The sequence below is a fragment of the Choloepus didactylus genome, chromosome 7 (assembly GCF_015220235.1).
Source record: "Choloepus didactylus isolate mChoDid1 chromosome 7, mChoDid1.pri, whole genome shotgun sequence".
Taxonomy (NCBI): Eukaryota; Metazoa; Chordata; class Mammalia; order Pilosa; family Megalonychidae; genus Choloepus; species Choloepus didactylus.
The window spans coordinates 104230994-104247552 of NC_051313.1; the positions used below are offsets into that span (position 1 = coordinate 104230994).

The 16559-nt window shown below is 38.9% G+C and overlaps 2 protein-coding genes across 4 annotated transcripts in view; one reads left to right on the forward strand and one right to left on the reverse strand.

Moving 5' to 3' along the window:
- Nucleotides 1-1147, reverse strand: part of LOC119539768 (CD2 associated protein) — a 180297-nt gene extending 179150 nt beyond the window's left edge. For 2 of the 3 annotated variants that reach the window (XM_037843534.1, XM_037843533.1), the window contains exon 1: nucleotides 634-1146. In XM_037843534.1, coding sequence (XP_037699462.1) covers nucleotides 634-637 — 4 coding nt within the window. In that variant the 5' untranslated portion in view covers nucleotides 638-1146. Of the gene's footprint in view, nucleotides 1-633 lie in introns of all 3 variants that reach the window. The other variant, XM_037843532.1, reaches the window with a different exon arrangement.
- LOC119540686 (serine/arginine repetitive matrix protein 1-like) lies at nucleotides 636-1955 on the forward strand. Its single transcript, XM_037844680.1, has 3 exons — nucleotides 636-717; nucleotides 804-1219; nucleotides 1442-1955. The coding sequence occupies exons 1-3, from the start codon at nucleotides 636-638 to the stop codon at nucleotides 1502-1504; spliced, it is 561 nt and encodes a 186-aa protein (XP_037700608.1). The 3' UTR covers nucleotides 1505-1955.
- The last annotated feature ends 14604 nt before the right edge of the window (nucleotides 1956-16559 follow it).

Sequence of the window (16559 nt, forward strand, 5' to 3'; positions counted from 1 at the left end):
TCAAACACGATCATCCCAGTCCCCAGGAGATTTAATATAAGTGCCAGCATACTTGCACAGGTAAAAAAATAAAAAATAAAAAAAATAAAAAATAAAAAAATCGGAGTAAATACTCAAGCCTCCCTGTCCTTGAAACATCCCCTGCAGGTTTCGGCAGGGAAAAAAAAAAGGAATTTTCTCATAACAAAATACGTCTTCTTAAAGGTCCAATCTAAACAAACCTTCGCAAAAGATAAAGTTGGAAGCGCTACTTTCTGAAGTTTTTCGATCATCCTCCCCATCCGACGACGGGAGTTGAGTGGCGAGTCTGGAAGGAAGGGCTTGGGAAAGTGAAGGAAGCTCCGATTTGGGCTAGGCGGTGGGCGAGGAGAGGCGGCCGGGCCGCCCGCACCTTTAATGAGCCCAGGAAAAAGGAATGAACAGTACTAGAGAAAGCACCGGCAAGCCTTCCTCCCAATTTCTCCGCGACACCAGCAAGGTGGAAAGCGGGATAAAGAACCGCGAGGAGGGTGGGGTGACGCGCGCAGTGCAATAGCTGATCCCCGTCCCTCTTCGCGGAGACCGAGAAGGGAACCCGCCTTCCCGAATTTGGGGGTCCGGCCGGTAGGCGGGAAGAGCCCCCGAATCTCTTACCCATGCTGGGAGCTCCCGCGGGGAGAACCTCGGCGTCCGCTGCTCCTCCTCCAGATGCTAGCGCGGCGGTTCCCGCGGCCGGAGGCGGGCCCTGAGTTCCGCTCTTACCCCTCCCGAGATCAGGCGGAGTGAGGAGGCGCTCCCATCCGCCCGCGGCGTTCTACGGTGAGCACAGCAAGCGACGCCCGGGAGAAAGAGGCGACGGCGGCGGCTCCTCACGCCTAAACTCTGCCGAAGCCACTGCGGCAGGAGGGCCCTCCCCCCCCCCGCCCAGCTAGACGACAGCTTTCCCACCCCGGTCGCTCTCGGGAGAGTGGGGAGAGAGCACCGGAACCCGCCGGCTAGCCCTGGCCGACAGCTTCACCCGGAGCGCCCGCCAAAGTCCAGAGTCCGCTTCCCACCACTCTCCCTACTCGCGGAGTTCCAGAACTTGACACCAGAGACCACCGGGGAAAGCCGGACAGCGGCCGGGAAAGTATCGGGAGTGGGCCCTGGAGGAGGCAAATCTCGCGAGAACTTTCTCATTCGCCCCGCCCCTCCCACTCCCCGCTGTGTTCCGACTCCTCTCGGCCCCCGGTTATACCAGGTGCAGTGACGTCAAAACCGAGGGTCTCGCTCCGCCCGCGTCCAGGTGCGGCAAGCGGATGAGAGGGTGGTGGGTAGCAATGGCTCCTCCTACGCCCTGAGGTTCAGAACAGCTGGGTCGGGCTTTTGGCATAGTTTGTCGCCTCAGATGATACAAAGAGTTTTTGCTAATAGGCGAAGTGGGCTTGGATGGCCTCACTTTCCGCGTTGTTGCTTTCCGCAGAGAGGCAGACTGAGACACCTAAAAGAAACGAGCGAGAAGGAGAGCGACGCCGTCTGCTTTTGATCTTCGGAGGCTTTGTTGCTGACGGGACCCTGCGTTTTAACTTGCAAAATTTCTTACGAATCAGAAATATTTGTCTTTCCCTAGGCACAAAATAAATAGTGATTTACTTATTGGGTTCCTTTAACCTCAGCTTTCTAAATCCCTTTTCTCTTTTGAAAACACAATTTAAATTGTTACCTGATCAGGAATAATAAAATAGGCATCATAATTTGATATATTGCCATTTATGTTTTCTAGCCTCATTGTGAAAGAGGGCATAAGATTATTGTAATCAAAACATGAGCCATTCTTAGAGTTAGAAGCAAGTACGATTAATTTAGCCAGCTTTTTTTCCCCTCCTGCTTAAACCGTATTCTTGAGCAGTTGTGTGTGTACATGTGTATTTATTGAGCAATATTTGTTGAACGCCAACCATTGTGCCTAGTGTTTTTTAAAAAAACTCATTTCTCACAACCATCCAACACTAGGACTGCCCTGCCCTTTAGAACCAAACAGATTCAAGTTTCTAAAACTCAGCACAGCCAGCTACTTTTTGTTGGGCTTTCGATAAACTATCCTCCACGGACTTGAATTTCTTGAGTGTGTTGAAAGAATCTTCTTGTGTAAAGCACAATTTCTGGCACATAGTAGCAAACTGGTAAATATCCATTCCCACTATCAGCTACAGGCCTGCTTTTGCAGTTTTTTCAGCCTTTTATTTCTTCTAAAAGGTTTATATGTGGTATTTTTTATCATGAGAATTATCAAACTCATAAGCAGAGACCAAAAAATTAAGAAAAGAAAAAAATTTTAAATGCACAAGCCAAAACAGGATATGCATGTTGGCTGTTATAATGAAACCATGGAATATGCTTTTTTCAGTCAACAAATATTTATTAAATTTTAATTATGTTCATTGTCCCTCACTAAGCAAACCAAAAAAGGAGAAGCATAGCCCTTATTCTCAAGGACTTTGCAGTCTAGGAGGTGGTACATGAACACATAAAGTTAATTAACAGTATGAGATAGTGAGGGTCAAATACCTACGAATTTAAAGAAAAATTACTATGGGCAAAGCAGCATTCAGGAAAAAGTTATAAATTGAATAAAACTTAGATAAGGGCAATAATTCCAGCCTGGAGGAGTTCTAGAAGTAATGTGTGAAGGTGGAAATGCCAACAGGCTATTCCTGAACCTTTGAGAAATCAATGTGACTCAGCAACCATTAAGAAAGTATACCATTTAAGACTTGATGAAATGGGGCTGGAATAAGGCAGAAGGATTCATGAAAGGAGACAAAGAAAAATATAATATAGGGGAAGGAGCCTAAATTCCCACATGTCTAGGCTCCTAGACTTTTCAGGAAGAAAGGCCAATGAATAAAACTGAAGAGAAGCCAAAGAAAACAAACAGAAAAGGGAAAACAAGATTTGACAATGAGAAGGTTGTCTTTGAAGTATAATTTCAGAACATATAGGACAGAATATATAAGGTATATGACTATATATAATCAGAATACATAGAAAAGTTAAATGTCAGATTAAAAGTTTCAGTAACTAAATGAATAATAAGGAAGTGGAGGCCACAGGTGATAAGGTAACCATATTTTCTTAACCAAAATTAGGTCACGTGATCCAACAACATGATAAAATCATTATAATCAGTTCTGTCCTAGAAATTTCAGGATCTGTATCATCATATAAACCATGAATATTAGAAATATGAAAATTAAAACAAGCAAATTTACTTTGCAGATTCAGAGTTCAATATCTTCTTGAGATATTTACAACATAGCTACTTCAGCAAAGAGGCAGGATACAAGAAAAATATGCAAAAATCAGTAGTGTTTCTATATACTATTAATGAACAATCTGAGGAGGAAATCAAGAAAAAAATTCCATTTAAAATACAACTAAAAGAATCAAATATCCAGGGATAAATTTAACCAAGAATATAAAGGACTTATACACAGAAAACTACAAAACTTTGCTAAAAGAAATCAAAGATCTAAATAAATGGAAGGACATTTGTTCTAGTTTGCTAATGCTGCTGGGATGCAAAACACCTGAAATGGATCGGCTTTTATTTAGGGGGTTTATTTGGTTACAAAGTTACAGTCCTAAGGCCATAAGGTGTCCAAGGTAAGTCATCAACAATCAGGTACCTTCACTGGAGGATGGCCAATGGTGTCCCGAAAACCTCTGTTAGCTGGGAAGGCACATGGCTGGTGTCTGCTCCAACATTCTAGTTTCAAAATGCCATTCTCCCAGGACATTCCTCTCTAAGCTGCAGTTCCTCAAAAATGTCACTCTCAGTTGCTCTTGGAGTGTTTGTCCTGTCTTAGCTTCTCCGGAGCAAAAGTCTGCTTTCAAAGTCCATCTCCAAAATGTCTCTGTAAGCTGCAGCTCCTCTCTCAGCTTCCATGCTTTCTTCAAAGTGTCCCTCTTGGCTGTAGCAAACTCACTCCTTCTGTCTGAGCTTATATGGTGCTCCAGTAAACTCATCAAGGCCCACGCTGAATGAGTGGGGCCACACCTCTATGAAAATTATCCAATCAGAGTTATCACCTACAGTTGGTTGGGGCGCATTTCCATGGAAACAACCTAATCCAAATGTTCCAACTTAATCCTCACTAATATGTCTGCCCCACAAGACTGCATCAAAGATGATGGCATTTGAGGGGACATAATACATTCAAACCGGCACAACATTCTACATTCATGGATTGGAAAACTAAATACTGTCATGATATCAGTTCTACCCAAAATAATTTGCAGGTTCAATGCAATCCAAACCAAAATCCCAACAGTCTTCTTTGCAGAAATGGAAACCTAATCATCAAATTTGTTTAGAAGGGAATAGGGCCCCAAATAGCCAAAAACATCCAGGATAAGAATGAAGTTGGAAAACTTACACTTTCCAACTTTAAAACTTATTACAAAGCTACAGTGGTAAAAACAACATTGCACAAGGATAGATATATCAACCAGTTGAATAGAATTGAAAGTTCAAAAATGGACCCTCATATGTATGGCCAATTGATATTTGACAAAGATTCCAAGTCCACTCAATGGGGAAAGAATAGTCTCTTCAACAAATGCAAAAGAATGAAGGGGGATCCCTCTCTCACACTAAATACAAAAATTAATTCAAAATCGATCAAAAACATAAGAACCAGGACTATAAAACTCTTAGAAGAAAATGTAGGGAAGCATCTTCAGAACCTTGTGTTAGGCAATGGTTTTGTAGACCTTACACCAAAAGCACGAACAGCTAAAGAAAAAATAGATAAATGGGACCTCATCAAAATTTTAAACTTTCCTGCATCAAAGGACTTAATGAAGAAAGTGAAAAGACAATTGTTCTGGTTTGCTAGAGCTGCTGTTATGCAAAATACCAGAAAGGGATTAGCTTTTATAAAGGAGTTTATTAAGTTACAAATTTACAGTTTGAAGACCATGGAAGTGTCCAAACTGAGGCATCAACCAGAGGAAACCTTAACAGAAGAACCACTGATGGCATCCAGAACACCTTTGTCACTTGGGCGGGCACCTGGCTGGCATCTGCAGGTCCAGTGCTCCAGGTTCTAGTATCAGAATGGCTTTCTCCACAATGTCTCTGGGCTTCAGTCTCTCTTAGCTTCTCTCTCTCAGCTCCTGTGCATTCTTACTTGTTCTCCCAGGGCGTTTCTCTCTAAGCGTAATGGGGGTCCTCTCTTAGCTTCTCTGGGGCAAACTCTGAGCTTTACCTCTTAACGTACCATCTCCAAACTCTTTCTGTCTGAATCTCCAAGTGTCTCCAAGTGCCTGTGTTGGCTCTTAGCTTCTCTCCAAAATGTCTTTCTCTGCTTCTCTGAGCTCCTTATCTCGGTGTAACCTCAGGTTTTTAATGTGACCATTTTCAAACTTAAAAAGATCCAGGTGGAAATATTTTTACTATGCTGGTAATAATCTTAACAAAATGACTGAATTCTTAACAGTGTTATGTTTCAGTTTTAAGTGGTGACTATTTCTTTTCATACCTTTCATCTGGTTTAATTCTTGTAATGCAGCCACCCAATTTTGTGAGGGGAGGGGGGTGGGGAATAATATGTGGTTTTTATACCAAAAAAAAAAAAAAAAAAAAAATCTTAAAGGACTTTATTGATCTAATCAAGACCCACCCTGAATAGGTGAGGTCCACACCTCCATGGAAATGATCTTATCAAAAGGTGTCACCCAAGTTGGGTGAGTCACATCTCCATGGAAACATTCAATTAAAAGGTTCTACCCAACAAGATTGGTTAATGGCTCTTCTGAGGTCCATAAGAGTTTTAAACCAGCTCAACAATCTATAGAAATGGGAGAAAATATTTGGAAACCACATATCTGATAAGGTTTTAATTTCCAGAATCTGTAAAGAACTCCTACAACCCAACAACAAAAGACATTCAGTACATTTTTTTTTAAATGTCAAAGGACTTGAATAGACATTTCTCCAAAGAAGATATTCAAATGGCCAATAAGCACATAAAAAGATGCCCAACATCATTAGTCATTAAAAAAATGCAACTCAAAGTTATAATGAGGTACCACTTTACATCCATTAGAATGGCTACTATTTAAAAAAAAGCAACAGAAAATAGCAAGTGTTAGAGATGATGTGGAGAAACAGGAACACTCTTTCATTGTTAGTGGGAATATAAAATGGTGCAGCCACTGTGGAAGACAGTTTGACAGTTCCTCAGAAAATTAAGTATAGAATTACCATTTGACCCAGCAATCCCACTTCTCAGTATGCACTCAAAAGAATTGACAGCAGGTACTCAAACAAGTACTTGCACACCGATGTTTATAGCAGCATTATTCACAATTGCCAAAAGATGGAAGGAGCCCAAGTGTCCATCAGCAGATGAATGGATAAGCAAAATGTGGTATATACATACTAGGTTCTGATATATGTGACAACATGGATGAACCTTGAAGACTTCATGTTGAGTGAAACAAACCAGTCACAAAAGGACAAATATCATATTATCTCATTGAATAATACTCACAGTCAAATAATTAGAATAAGCAAATTTATAGAGTCAGAAACCAGAAGATAGGTTATCAGGGGTTGGGAAAGGGAGTTAAAGCTTAATTTGTTCACAATTTCTGTTGGGGGTGATGGAAAAGGTGTGGTAATGGATGATGGTGATAGCTGCACAACTTTGTCAATGCAACACCACTGAATTAAATATCTGAATGTGGTTAAAGGGGGAAATTTTAGGTTGTATATATCTTACTAAAACAACAAAATTATATGTATATCAGAGGTTATCAAGGGTTCAGAGGGAGAGTGAAGAATAGGTGGAGCAAAGGGACTTTTTAGGGCAGTGGAACTGTTCAGTATGAAACTATAATGGTGAATACATGATGTTATGCGTTCATTAAAACTCACAGAACTGTGAATGCACATGTAAACTAATGTATCAGTATTGGCTCATCAATTGTAACATATGTACCATGCTAATGCAAGAAGTTAACAATAGGGGAAACTGTGTGAGGGAAGGGAGGCCATATGAGAACTTTCTGTACTTTCTGATCAATTTTCTGTAAACCTAAAATTGCTTTAAAAAATAAAGTTTAAAAAATAAAGTTTATTAATTAAATATATATATACATACATATATGTATACACACACACACACCATTGAAGTAATGTTCACATGTTGGATCATGAAAGAAAATGGATAAAAATCAATAAATAAGACCCATAATAAAGGTTAAGAAATTTGAAGTAAAGCCAAGAAGTAATCATAATCCCAAAATTAATGCTGTCCTCCAAAGACAAAGAAATTCCCAACAGATTAATGAAATCTAGAAATTTACATCTTAAAATTTCAAAATTGTATGCAAAATATTTTTTAAATTTTGAGTGCTATGCAAACGCTAATTGTTAATTATCCCATGGAGCTCTTTTCATCTTTATAAGTCTTACCTCCCCAACTTTAAGAAGCCCTCAATGTATGGCACAATTGTTCTATAAATTTTTGTATGGCTTGCCCTCTCCTCAGTTCAAAACATTGCTTTCCCTAGCAATAAACATTAGCTAAAAGGAAATATAGTGAGAAGATAATCTCATACTTATCAAATGTATTAGATTTAACATCAGATGATCTTGTGCCTTTTTTCCTTAATTGCTATCCCTACATTATAGTGAATTAATTTTGTTTTCGTCTTTCTGTCCTTACCTTTCTTTGTATTCCAGGACAAATGAACTAATACCACTGACTATTCACTTTTTTTCCCTGCTAAATATTGAACACATCAATCTGGCATCAAAGAGAATATTACAATCTCTGTGTGAATGACACAATTTCAGACCAGCCTAATTCATCCTAAACTACCATCATTTCTTCCTAATATTTTCTGAAGAATTTATCAAAAGATATCTATATTGAAAGAACATCTACCTCTGTCCCTTCTGGTAAAAACTATTGTAACCAGGAAGATTATGCTAAGAAAAATAAATATTAACTTGACTGTACAATTTTAAAAGCACTCAGCTCAAATCTTACGAATTCTTATTTTCTTTCTTTATTCTTCTTAATTCCACAGCACTAGATTTCCTGGGTAGTTTTCTTATTGTCATCTTGTTTGGGCATGGCTAGTTTACTGTATACTTAAGCACAAATTACATCAATGTATAATCTGAATTTTAAAAATCATTCTTTAGAAAACAATTGCAGGAAATAATCCCAATCACAATGCCAGACTATGAAGTCACTGAAGCTGAAAAACACGTCTGCTCAAGCTGGTGATCCATCAGCTTGTAACAAAATCCTGTTACTCTACTAGCAATTTGGGGGTTGTCCTCAGGCATTTGACCACTCTAAACACTTTTCATTAATGCACATTAACAAAAAGTTCAATTAAAAACGAGGTGACACCATCCAAATCACTTATCATATTGTCAACTGCAAGGACCTTTTTAAGGATGTTATTTGTACTTTATTCAGAAGCTAGTATCATTACAGAGCAAGTCATAGAAGCCTCTTGGGCCCTCAAAGGAAGACTCTTTGAAGAAGCACTATTCTCTCAAAATGTTAAAACAAGCCCTTTTAGAAAGGTCAGCTATTTTAAGTAATTCCAAATGACAAATACACTTCTAGTTTTCAAATATGAAGCAGTGAAATTATACACATAGTATTATATAAAGAATTTCCAGTTATGAGCAGATATTCATTGAACTCAACATTTACTAATCATTCATTATAGATCAGCAGCTGCTCTGTCATAAATATAGAAATGGAAAATACAGTCTCTGCTCTTAAAAGAGGAAGCATTAAGGAGCCTGTTGAGGTGTTGCAATTACCCAGAACAGGTAGGTATATAGAAGCCCATGATGCCTATTGGGGGGTTGGGGGTGGGGGACTGTATGCTGTGGGAATGATTTGAAGTGTTATACTGAAGTTATAGGCAGAAAATGAGGGATTTTAAAATAGGTAACTGATTTGCTTTCTCAGTCACATCTACAGTCACAAAAAATAAACTGACACATCTCAAAAAATTAGGTATAAAAATGTGGTTCAATAAGTATTGATAAAGCACCTATTAACCTCAATCAATTAGTAAATATGTTCTCTATATTTTCTATATGCAAGGAACTATGTATGCTGGGTACTGCAAAATATGAAACACAGCAAACACAAATTGCCTTCAAGAAATGTGGTTTCCAACTAAGAAGGCTAAGATATGCTTAACTGTTTTGCACTTGCTCTCGTTTAAAGAAAATTCACTGTATTGCAGAGAAGCTGCATTTAAAAACATCATGGCACAGACCAATAAACTGGGCACAATTGCATGTTAGTAATGCATTTGCAATATTCTTGCTTGTATCTCTGCAAATTTTAAGAAGTAAGTACAAATGACCTGTTGTCCAATAATTTGAAGCTGATATTTCTACATATCACAAGTTACTCAACCATATGGTAGCTTTTTTGAAAATAAAAATATGAGTAATCTGTGTTTACTTCACTCATGAGATTGTATAAATTCAAAATAAGGGATTTTTTTAAAAATAACCCAAGGGAATTCTCAACAGAAGATTCTGTCCATAATCATTATCCCTTGGACATTACCATTCCTGTATCTGGCCTAATGTGACATTAAAAGACAACATGAAATATGACTCCTGGTGAGGAATGTAGACCTGGCATCGTGGGACGGAGAACATCTTCTTGACCAAAAGGGGGATGTGAAAGGAAATGAAATAAGCTTCAGTAGCAGAGAGATTCCAAAAGGAGCCGAGAGGTCACTCTGGTGGGCACTCTTACGCACAATTCAGACAACCCTTTTTAGGTTCTAAAGAATTGGGGTAGCTGGTGGTGGATACCTGAAACCATCAAACTACAACCCAGAACCCATGAATCTCGAAGACAGTTGTATAAAAATGTAGCTTATGAGGGGTGACAATGGGATTGGGAAAGCCATAAGGACCACACTCCACTTTGTCTAGTTTATGGATGGATGAGTAGAAAAATAGGGGAAGGAAACAAACAGACAAAGGTACCCAGTGTTCTTTTTTTACTTCAATTGCTCTTTTTCACTTTAATTATTATTCTTGTTATTTTTGTGTGTGTGCTAATGAAGGTGTCAGGGATTGATTTAGGTGATGAATGTACAACTATGTAATGGTACTGTGAACAATTGAATATACGATTTGTTTTGTATGACTGCGTGGTATGTGAATATATCTCAATAAAATGAAGATTTAAAAAAAAAAAGCCACATGGTAATCTAAAGATGGACACTAGCTTTCTCTCAAAGATGAAATAAAGTATCTATTTAAAAAAGAAAAAAAAAAAAAGACAATCACCAAGTAGTTATATTTCTATGCTTCTGCTCACCTAGCTATAAACTGTTTCCAAAACAAGAAGTGGAAACTTTATTTCAGATCCACACTTAACATCCTTGTGCCGGTTTGAATGTATTATGTCCCCCAGAAAAAGCCATATTCTTTGATGCAATCTTGTGGGGCAGACATAATAGTGGGGATTAAGTTGGAACATTTGGATTAGGTTGTTTGCATGGAGATGCACCCCACTCAACTGTAGAAGATAACTGATGGGATATTTCCATGGAGGCGTGGCCCCACCCATTCAGGGTGGGCCTTGATCAGTGGAGCCATATAAATGAGCTGACTCAAAGAGAAGGAACTCAGTGCAGCTGTGAGTGACGTTTTGAAGAGGAGCAAGCTTGCTAGAGAGGAATGTCCTGGGAGAAAGCCGTTTTGAGGCCGGAGCTTTGGAGCAGATGCCAGCCACGTGCCTTCCCAGCTAACAGAGGTTTTCTGGATGCCATTGGCCATCCTCCAGTGAAGTACCCGATTACTGATGTGTTACCTTGGACACTTTATGGCCTTAAGACTGTAACTGTGTAGCCAAATAAACCCCCTTTTTATAAAAGCCAATCCGTCTCTGGTGTTTTGCATTCCGCAGCATTAGCAAACTAGAACAGTCCTTATTTGCACAAATGACAGTCAGGATTAGATCCCTTCTGGGACTGGAGCTTTCAAACTGTCTTTTCTGACACTATTTTTATGCCCAGAATTAAATGCCTGCCAAAGCAAAAGAATCTCATAAACCAAGACGTTCCTCTCTCTATATTCCTGAGAGCTCACATTCCATTCTACTGGTTTCCCAGCCATGTCTTACTACTCCCAAATGTACTGCATTCTATATGTGGCTTATAAGCAGATCTACTCATCCTCCTAGTCAGTTTACACCTCCTCACCCTGCATCTGCTTTTCCTCATATCCACTTAAATATCTGACAGCTACTTCAAATGAAACATAGTACACTTCAACCTACATACTCCTGAGGCTGATACCAAAACTTTCCAGTTTATAACCATGAAACCTGAGTCATTCTGAATGATCCTCTACCACTCTGCCTACCTCCTTCTTTACAGAATTGCTGCTTCTTCATTAGGAACCACATCCCCTTTTTTCCCTTCAATAGTCATCTCTCTGATTTGGACTCTCATAATTTTACCTTTGGGTTACCTTTCTCCTCTCAGTTTCCTAGGCTATATCCCTGTCATTTTTATTTTGTTTCTTCCACCTTTACTCTATTTTATACCATATCTCTTCTAACACATTAACAGCACCCTTTGACTGACAATCCAGTTCATCCAGTCTAGCAAACCTTAAGTATGTAGCCTCTTTGATCTCCTAAACTTTCTCACCACCAAATATCTTTTTACAGTTAGTAATAGTCTTTGGCCTTATTGAGACAATTATAAAGTAACAACATTTTCTACTCATTAATGGCACAAAATCTTAATTGATTCCTTAAAACAAGTCAGCAAAGTAGGTAACATTATTTCTAGTTTGGCAATATTAGCAACAACAATAATAACATCTAAAACCATCTAACCATTTTAAGTGCCAGGCACTGACCTAAACACTCTTATGCCCCCAGAAAACATGGTCCTCATTACAACCCTATGATTAGTAGCATCGTTGTCCCATTTTAAAGAGCAGGAAACTGAGACTTCAGCTAATTCACCCACTTAAGATCACATAGTTCTTAAGGGGCAGAGTCAATGCTTGAACTCAAGGCTAATTCTGTAGCAGATGCTTCAGAAAACCTCAGGTCAATTTTGCTCCTTGAGGTGTGGTTTCTTCTTCTGTTTAAAGCAGAGGAGGAGGTGTGCCAGTTTGAATGTATTATGTCCCCCAAACGCCATTATCTTTGATGTAATCTTGTGTGGGCAGATGTTATTAGCGTTGATTAGATTGTAATTCTTTGAGTGTTTCCTTGGAATGCGCCCCACCCAGCTGTGGGTGATGACTCTGACTGGATAATTTCCATGGAGGTGTTGCTCCGCCCATTTGAGGTGGGTCTAAGTTGAGTCACTGGAGCCATATAAATGAGCTGACAGACAGGGAACTCAGTGCAGCTGAGAGTGAACTTTTGAAGAAGAGCTACAGCCAAGCAGGACACTTTGAAGAAAGCACAGGAGCTGCAGATGAGAAACAGTTTGAAGACAGTCCTTGAAAGCAGACTCTTGCTCCAGAGAAGATAAGAGAGGACAAATATCCCAAGTGCAACTAAGAGTGACATTTTTGAGGAACTGCAGCCTAGAGAGGAACGTCCTGGGAGAAAGCCATTTTGAAACCAGAACTTTGGAGCAGACGCCAGCCACGTGCCTTCCCAGCTAACAGAAGTTTTCCGGACACCATTGGCCGTCCTCCAGTGAAGGTACCCGATTGCTGATGTGTTACCTTAGACACTTTATGGCCTTAAGACTGTGACTGTGTAACCAAATAAACCCCCTTTTATAAAAGCCAATCCATCTCTGGTGTTTTGCATTCTGGCAGCATTAGCAAACTAGAACAGGAGGCAAGAGAGAAAGAGGTAGAGGAGGAAGCAGAAGGAATCCTCCTTCAGGGATCTGTTGTGAGAATCAATCAGGAAAGGCTCTGACACATAGTAGTAGGTCCTTGATGATAATTTCTTCTCCCTCCTTAAAGCATCCATTAAGAAACTACTCTGTGCCAGGCACTGGACAAGGTGCTTGTGTAGATGGGTGTATATAAGTGATAAAGCAGACATGGTTCCTACCCTCATATAACTTATGGTCTAAAGGAAGAAGATGCATTTCACAAGTATATAAAATAAATCATCTATGTTACTCATCAAATATACCTCCAGTATGACTTCTTCTCTTTTGAATGTTTTCTTTCCTTCCCCATAAACACTGTGCTTATACCTATCCTAAGGCATTTGGTGTATTTCCTTTTGTAAATAATGCTACTCTCATGCAACTTTTATCTCCTGTTATGAGAGTGATCTCCTTCAAGAAAATGACTATTTCCTACTCATCTTTGTATTCTTGCCAGCTATTACTACATAGGGGCACTCACAATGATTATGTGCTAAATTCAACAATAGAAAGAAAATTCAAAATTATTTCCTGAGTACTGAAATATATGAAGCAAATAGTGACAGATTTGAGGGATAAATAAATGGTTCCACATTAATATTAGAAGACTTCAGTACACCATTTTCAATAATGTATAGAACAGCTAGACAGAAGATCAATAAGAAAATAGAGGACTTTAACAAAACTATAAACCAGCTAGACTTAGAAGACATATATAGAACACTTCATCCAACAATAGCAGAACACATCTTCTTCTCAAGTGCACACAAATAATTCTCCAGGATAGACCATATGTTAGGTCACAAAACAAGTCTCAGTAAATTTTAAACGACTGAAATCATGCAAAGTATCTTCTCTGATGACAATGGAATGAAGCTAGAAGTCAATAACAGGGAGAACTTGAAAATTCATAAATATGTGGTAATTAAACAAGACACTTTTAACCCATGGGGCAAAGAAGAAATCAAGTGAAATTAAGAAGTATACTGAGACAAATGAAAATGAGAACACAGCATACCAAAACTATTGGGATACAGCAAAGACAGTGCTCAGAGGGAACTTTATAGCTCTAAATGCTTACATCATAAAAGAAGAGCAATCTCAAATCAGCAACCCAACTTCACCCCTAGAGGAATAGTAAAGGGCAAAGAAAGCCCAAAGTAAGCAGAAGGAAGGAAATAATAAAGATTGGAGCAGAGAGAAATGAAATGAAGAACAGCAAAATAGAGGAAATTTAAAAAAAAACAACAGTTGGTTCTTTGTAAAGATAATAAAATTGGCAAATCTTTAGCTAGACTGACCAAGAAAAAAGGAAAGAATATGCAAATAAAAAAAATCAGAAATGAAAGATGGGGTCATTACTACTGATCTTACAGAAATAAAAAGGGTTATAAGAGGATATTATGAACAATTGTATGCCAACAAATTAGACAGCCTAGATGAAATGGACAAATTCCTAGAAACACGCAAACTACCTACACTGACTCAAGAAGAAATAGAAGATCTCAACAGGCCAATAATAAGGAAAGAGACTGCATCAATAATCAAAAATCTCCCAACAAATAAAAGTCCAGGACCAGATCACTTCACAAGTGAATTTTACTAAACATTCCAAACATTTTACTAAACATTTACTAAGCATTAGAATGAATACTAATGCTGAAACTCTTCCAAATATTGAAGAGGAGGAAAATTCCTAATTCATTCTATGAAGCCAGTATCACCTTCATACACAAGTCAGATAGAGCTAACACAAGAAGAAAAAATTACAGAGAAATATCCCTTATGGAAATAGATATAAAATTACTCAACAAAATACTAGCAAACTGTATGCAACTGCACATCAAAAGGATTATGCACCATGGTCAAGTGGGATTTATCCCAGGAGTGCAAGGGTGGTTCAACATAACAAAATCAATAAATGTAATACAGCACATTAACAGAACAAAGGAAAAACCATCTCAATTGATGTAGAAAAGACATTTGTCAAAATCCAGCACCCATTCTTGATAAGAACCTTAAAAAAATAGGAATAGAAGAGAATTTTCTCTTCATGATAAAGTGCGTATATGAAAAACCTACAGCTAACATTATTCTCAATCATGGATGACTGAAAGCTTTCCCCACTAAGATCAGGAACAAGACAAGGATGCCTGCTACTACCATTGCTATTTAACATTGTACTGGAATTGCTAGCCAGAGAAATTAGGCAAGTAAAAGAAATAAAAGGCATCCAACTTGAAAAGGAAGAAGTAAAGTTTCCTTATTTGCAGATGACATGATCCTGTATGTAGAAAATCCCAAGAAACTACAAGAAAGCCACTAGAGCTGATAAATGAATTCAGTGAAGTAGAAGGGTACAAGATCAATAAACAAAAATCAATAATGTTACCATATGCCAGCATAAGTAATCTTAAAAGGAAGTCAAGACTGAGGAACAGAATGGTGAACTGTGGTGCATGCATACGATGGAATATTGAGCAACTATGAGAAGGAGTGAAGCTGTGAGACACACAATGAGGTGAATGGATCCTGTAGACAGCATTGTGAGTGAAGTATGCCAGAAACCAAGGCAAACACTATAATGCCTCACCAATATGGTCTAACTACAATGCATAAACTCAGAATTGAATCTTAGAGCACAGCCTAACAGGGAAATGATTATTGTAATGGTCCCTAGATTGTAAGCCCTTACAGCAGTCATATCTATTCCTGAATTGTAATGGCTAGCTCCAAACTCTGAGATGTTGATCCCTTAATGTATAACCTCATTGATCTCTGGAACATTGGGTATCTGTGTTACACTTGAAACTCAGAGCTAGAGCTCAGCAGATATGAACATCAGTATTAACGCATACAGCAACTGGTAAAAAAGAAAAAAAAAAAAAAAAAGCTGAAATAGAGCCCAGACTTCAATTAGAGATATGAATAAAGCAGATCTGGTTAAGACTAGAGCAAATCAGGCCAAAGGGTAAAGGTTGAAACTGACTGTGTTCAAATTTCAACTTCCATGTGAGATGAAGGGAAGAGACGTTTATCTGGTATAGGATCTATATTTTCTAAACAATATAACTTCTACAGTCATTTTGTTCAAACACAAACTGGAACTTTGAATAGGAAGTGAGCTATGGTAGGTCAGTATAGATTAGAATGAAATAACAACACAACCTAAAGTAATTTGGGTGGAGAACAAAAATAGATATTGGGAGTCCCCCTAAAGAGCTGGGGGAGAATGCAGAGGTGTTGGACTTCCTCACCTGGATTGTTGCTGATGTTCTCATAAACATTGGAGACTGACGGCTTGATGTGCTGAACCCTCTGTCTTGGGACTGGACCCTATGAAGCTTGTTGCTGCAAGGAGAGGCTAACCCTGCTTATAATTGTGCCTAAGAGTCTCCCCCTGAGTGCCTCTTTGTTGCTCAGATGTGGCCCTCTCTCTCCAATTAAGCCACCTTGGCGGGTGATGTTGCTGCCCTCCCCCCTACATGGGACCTGACTCCCAGGTGTGTAAATCTCCCTGGCAAAGCAGGATATGACTCCCAGGGATGAATCTGGACCTGGCATTGTGGGACTGAGAACATCTTCTTGACCAAAAGGGGGATACGAAATGAAACAAAATAAAGCTTCAGTGGGTGGGAGATTTCAAATGGAGTCGAGAGGTC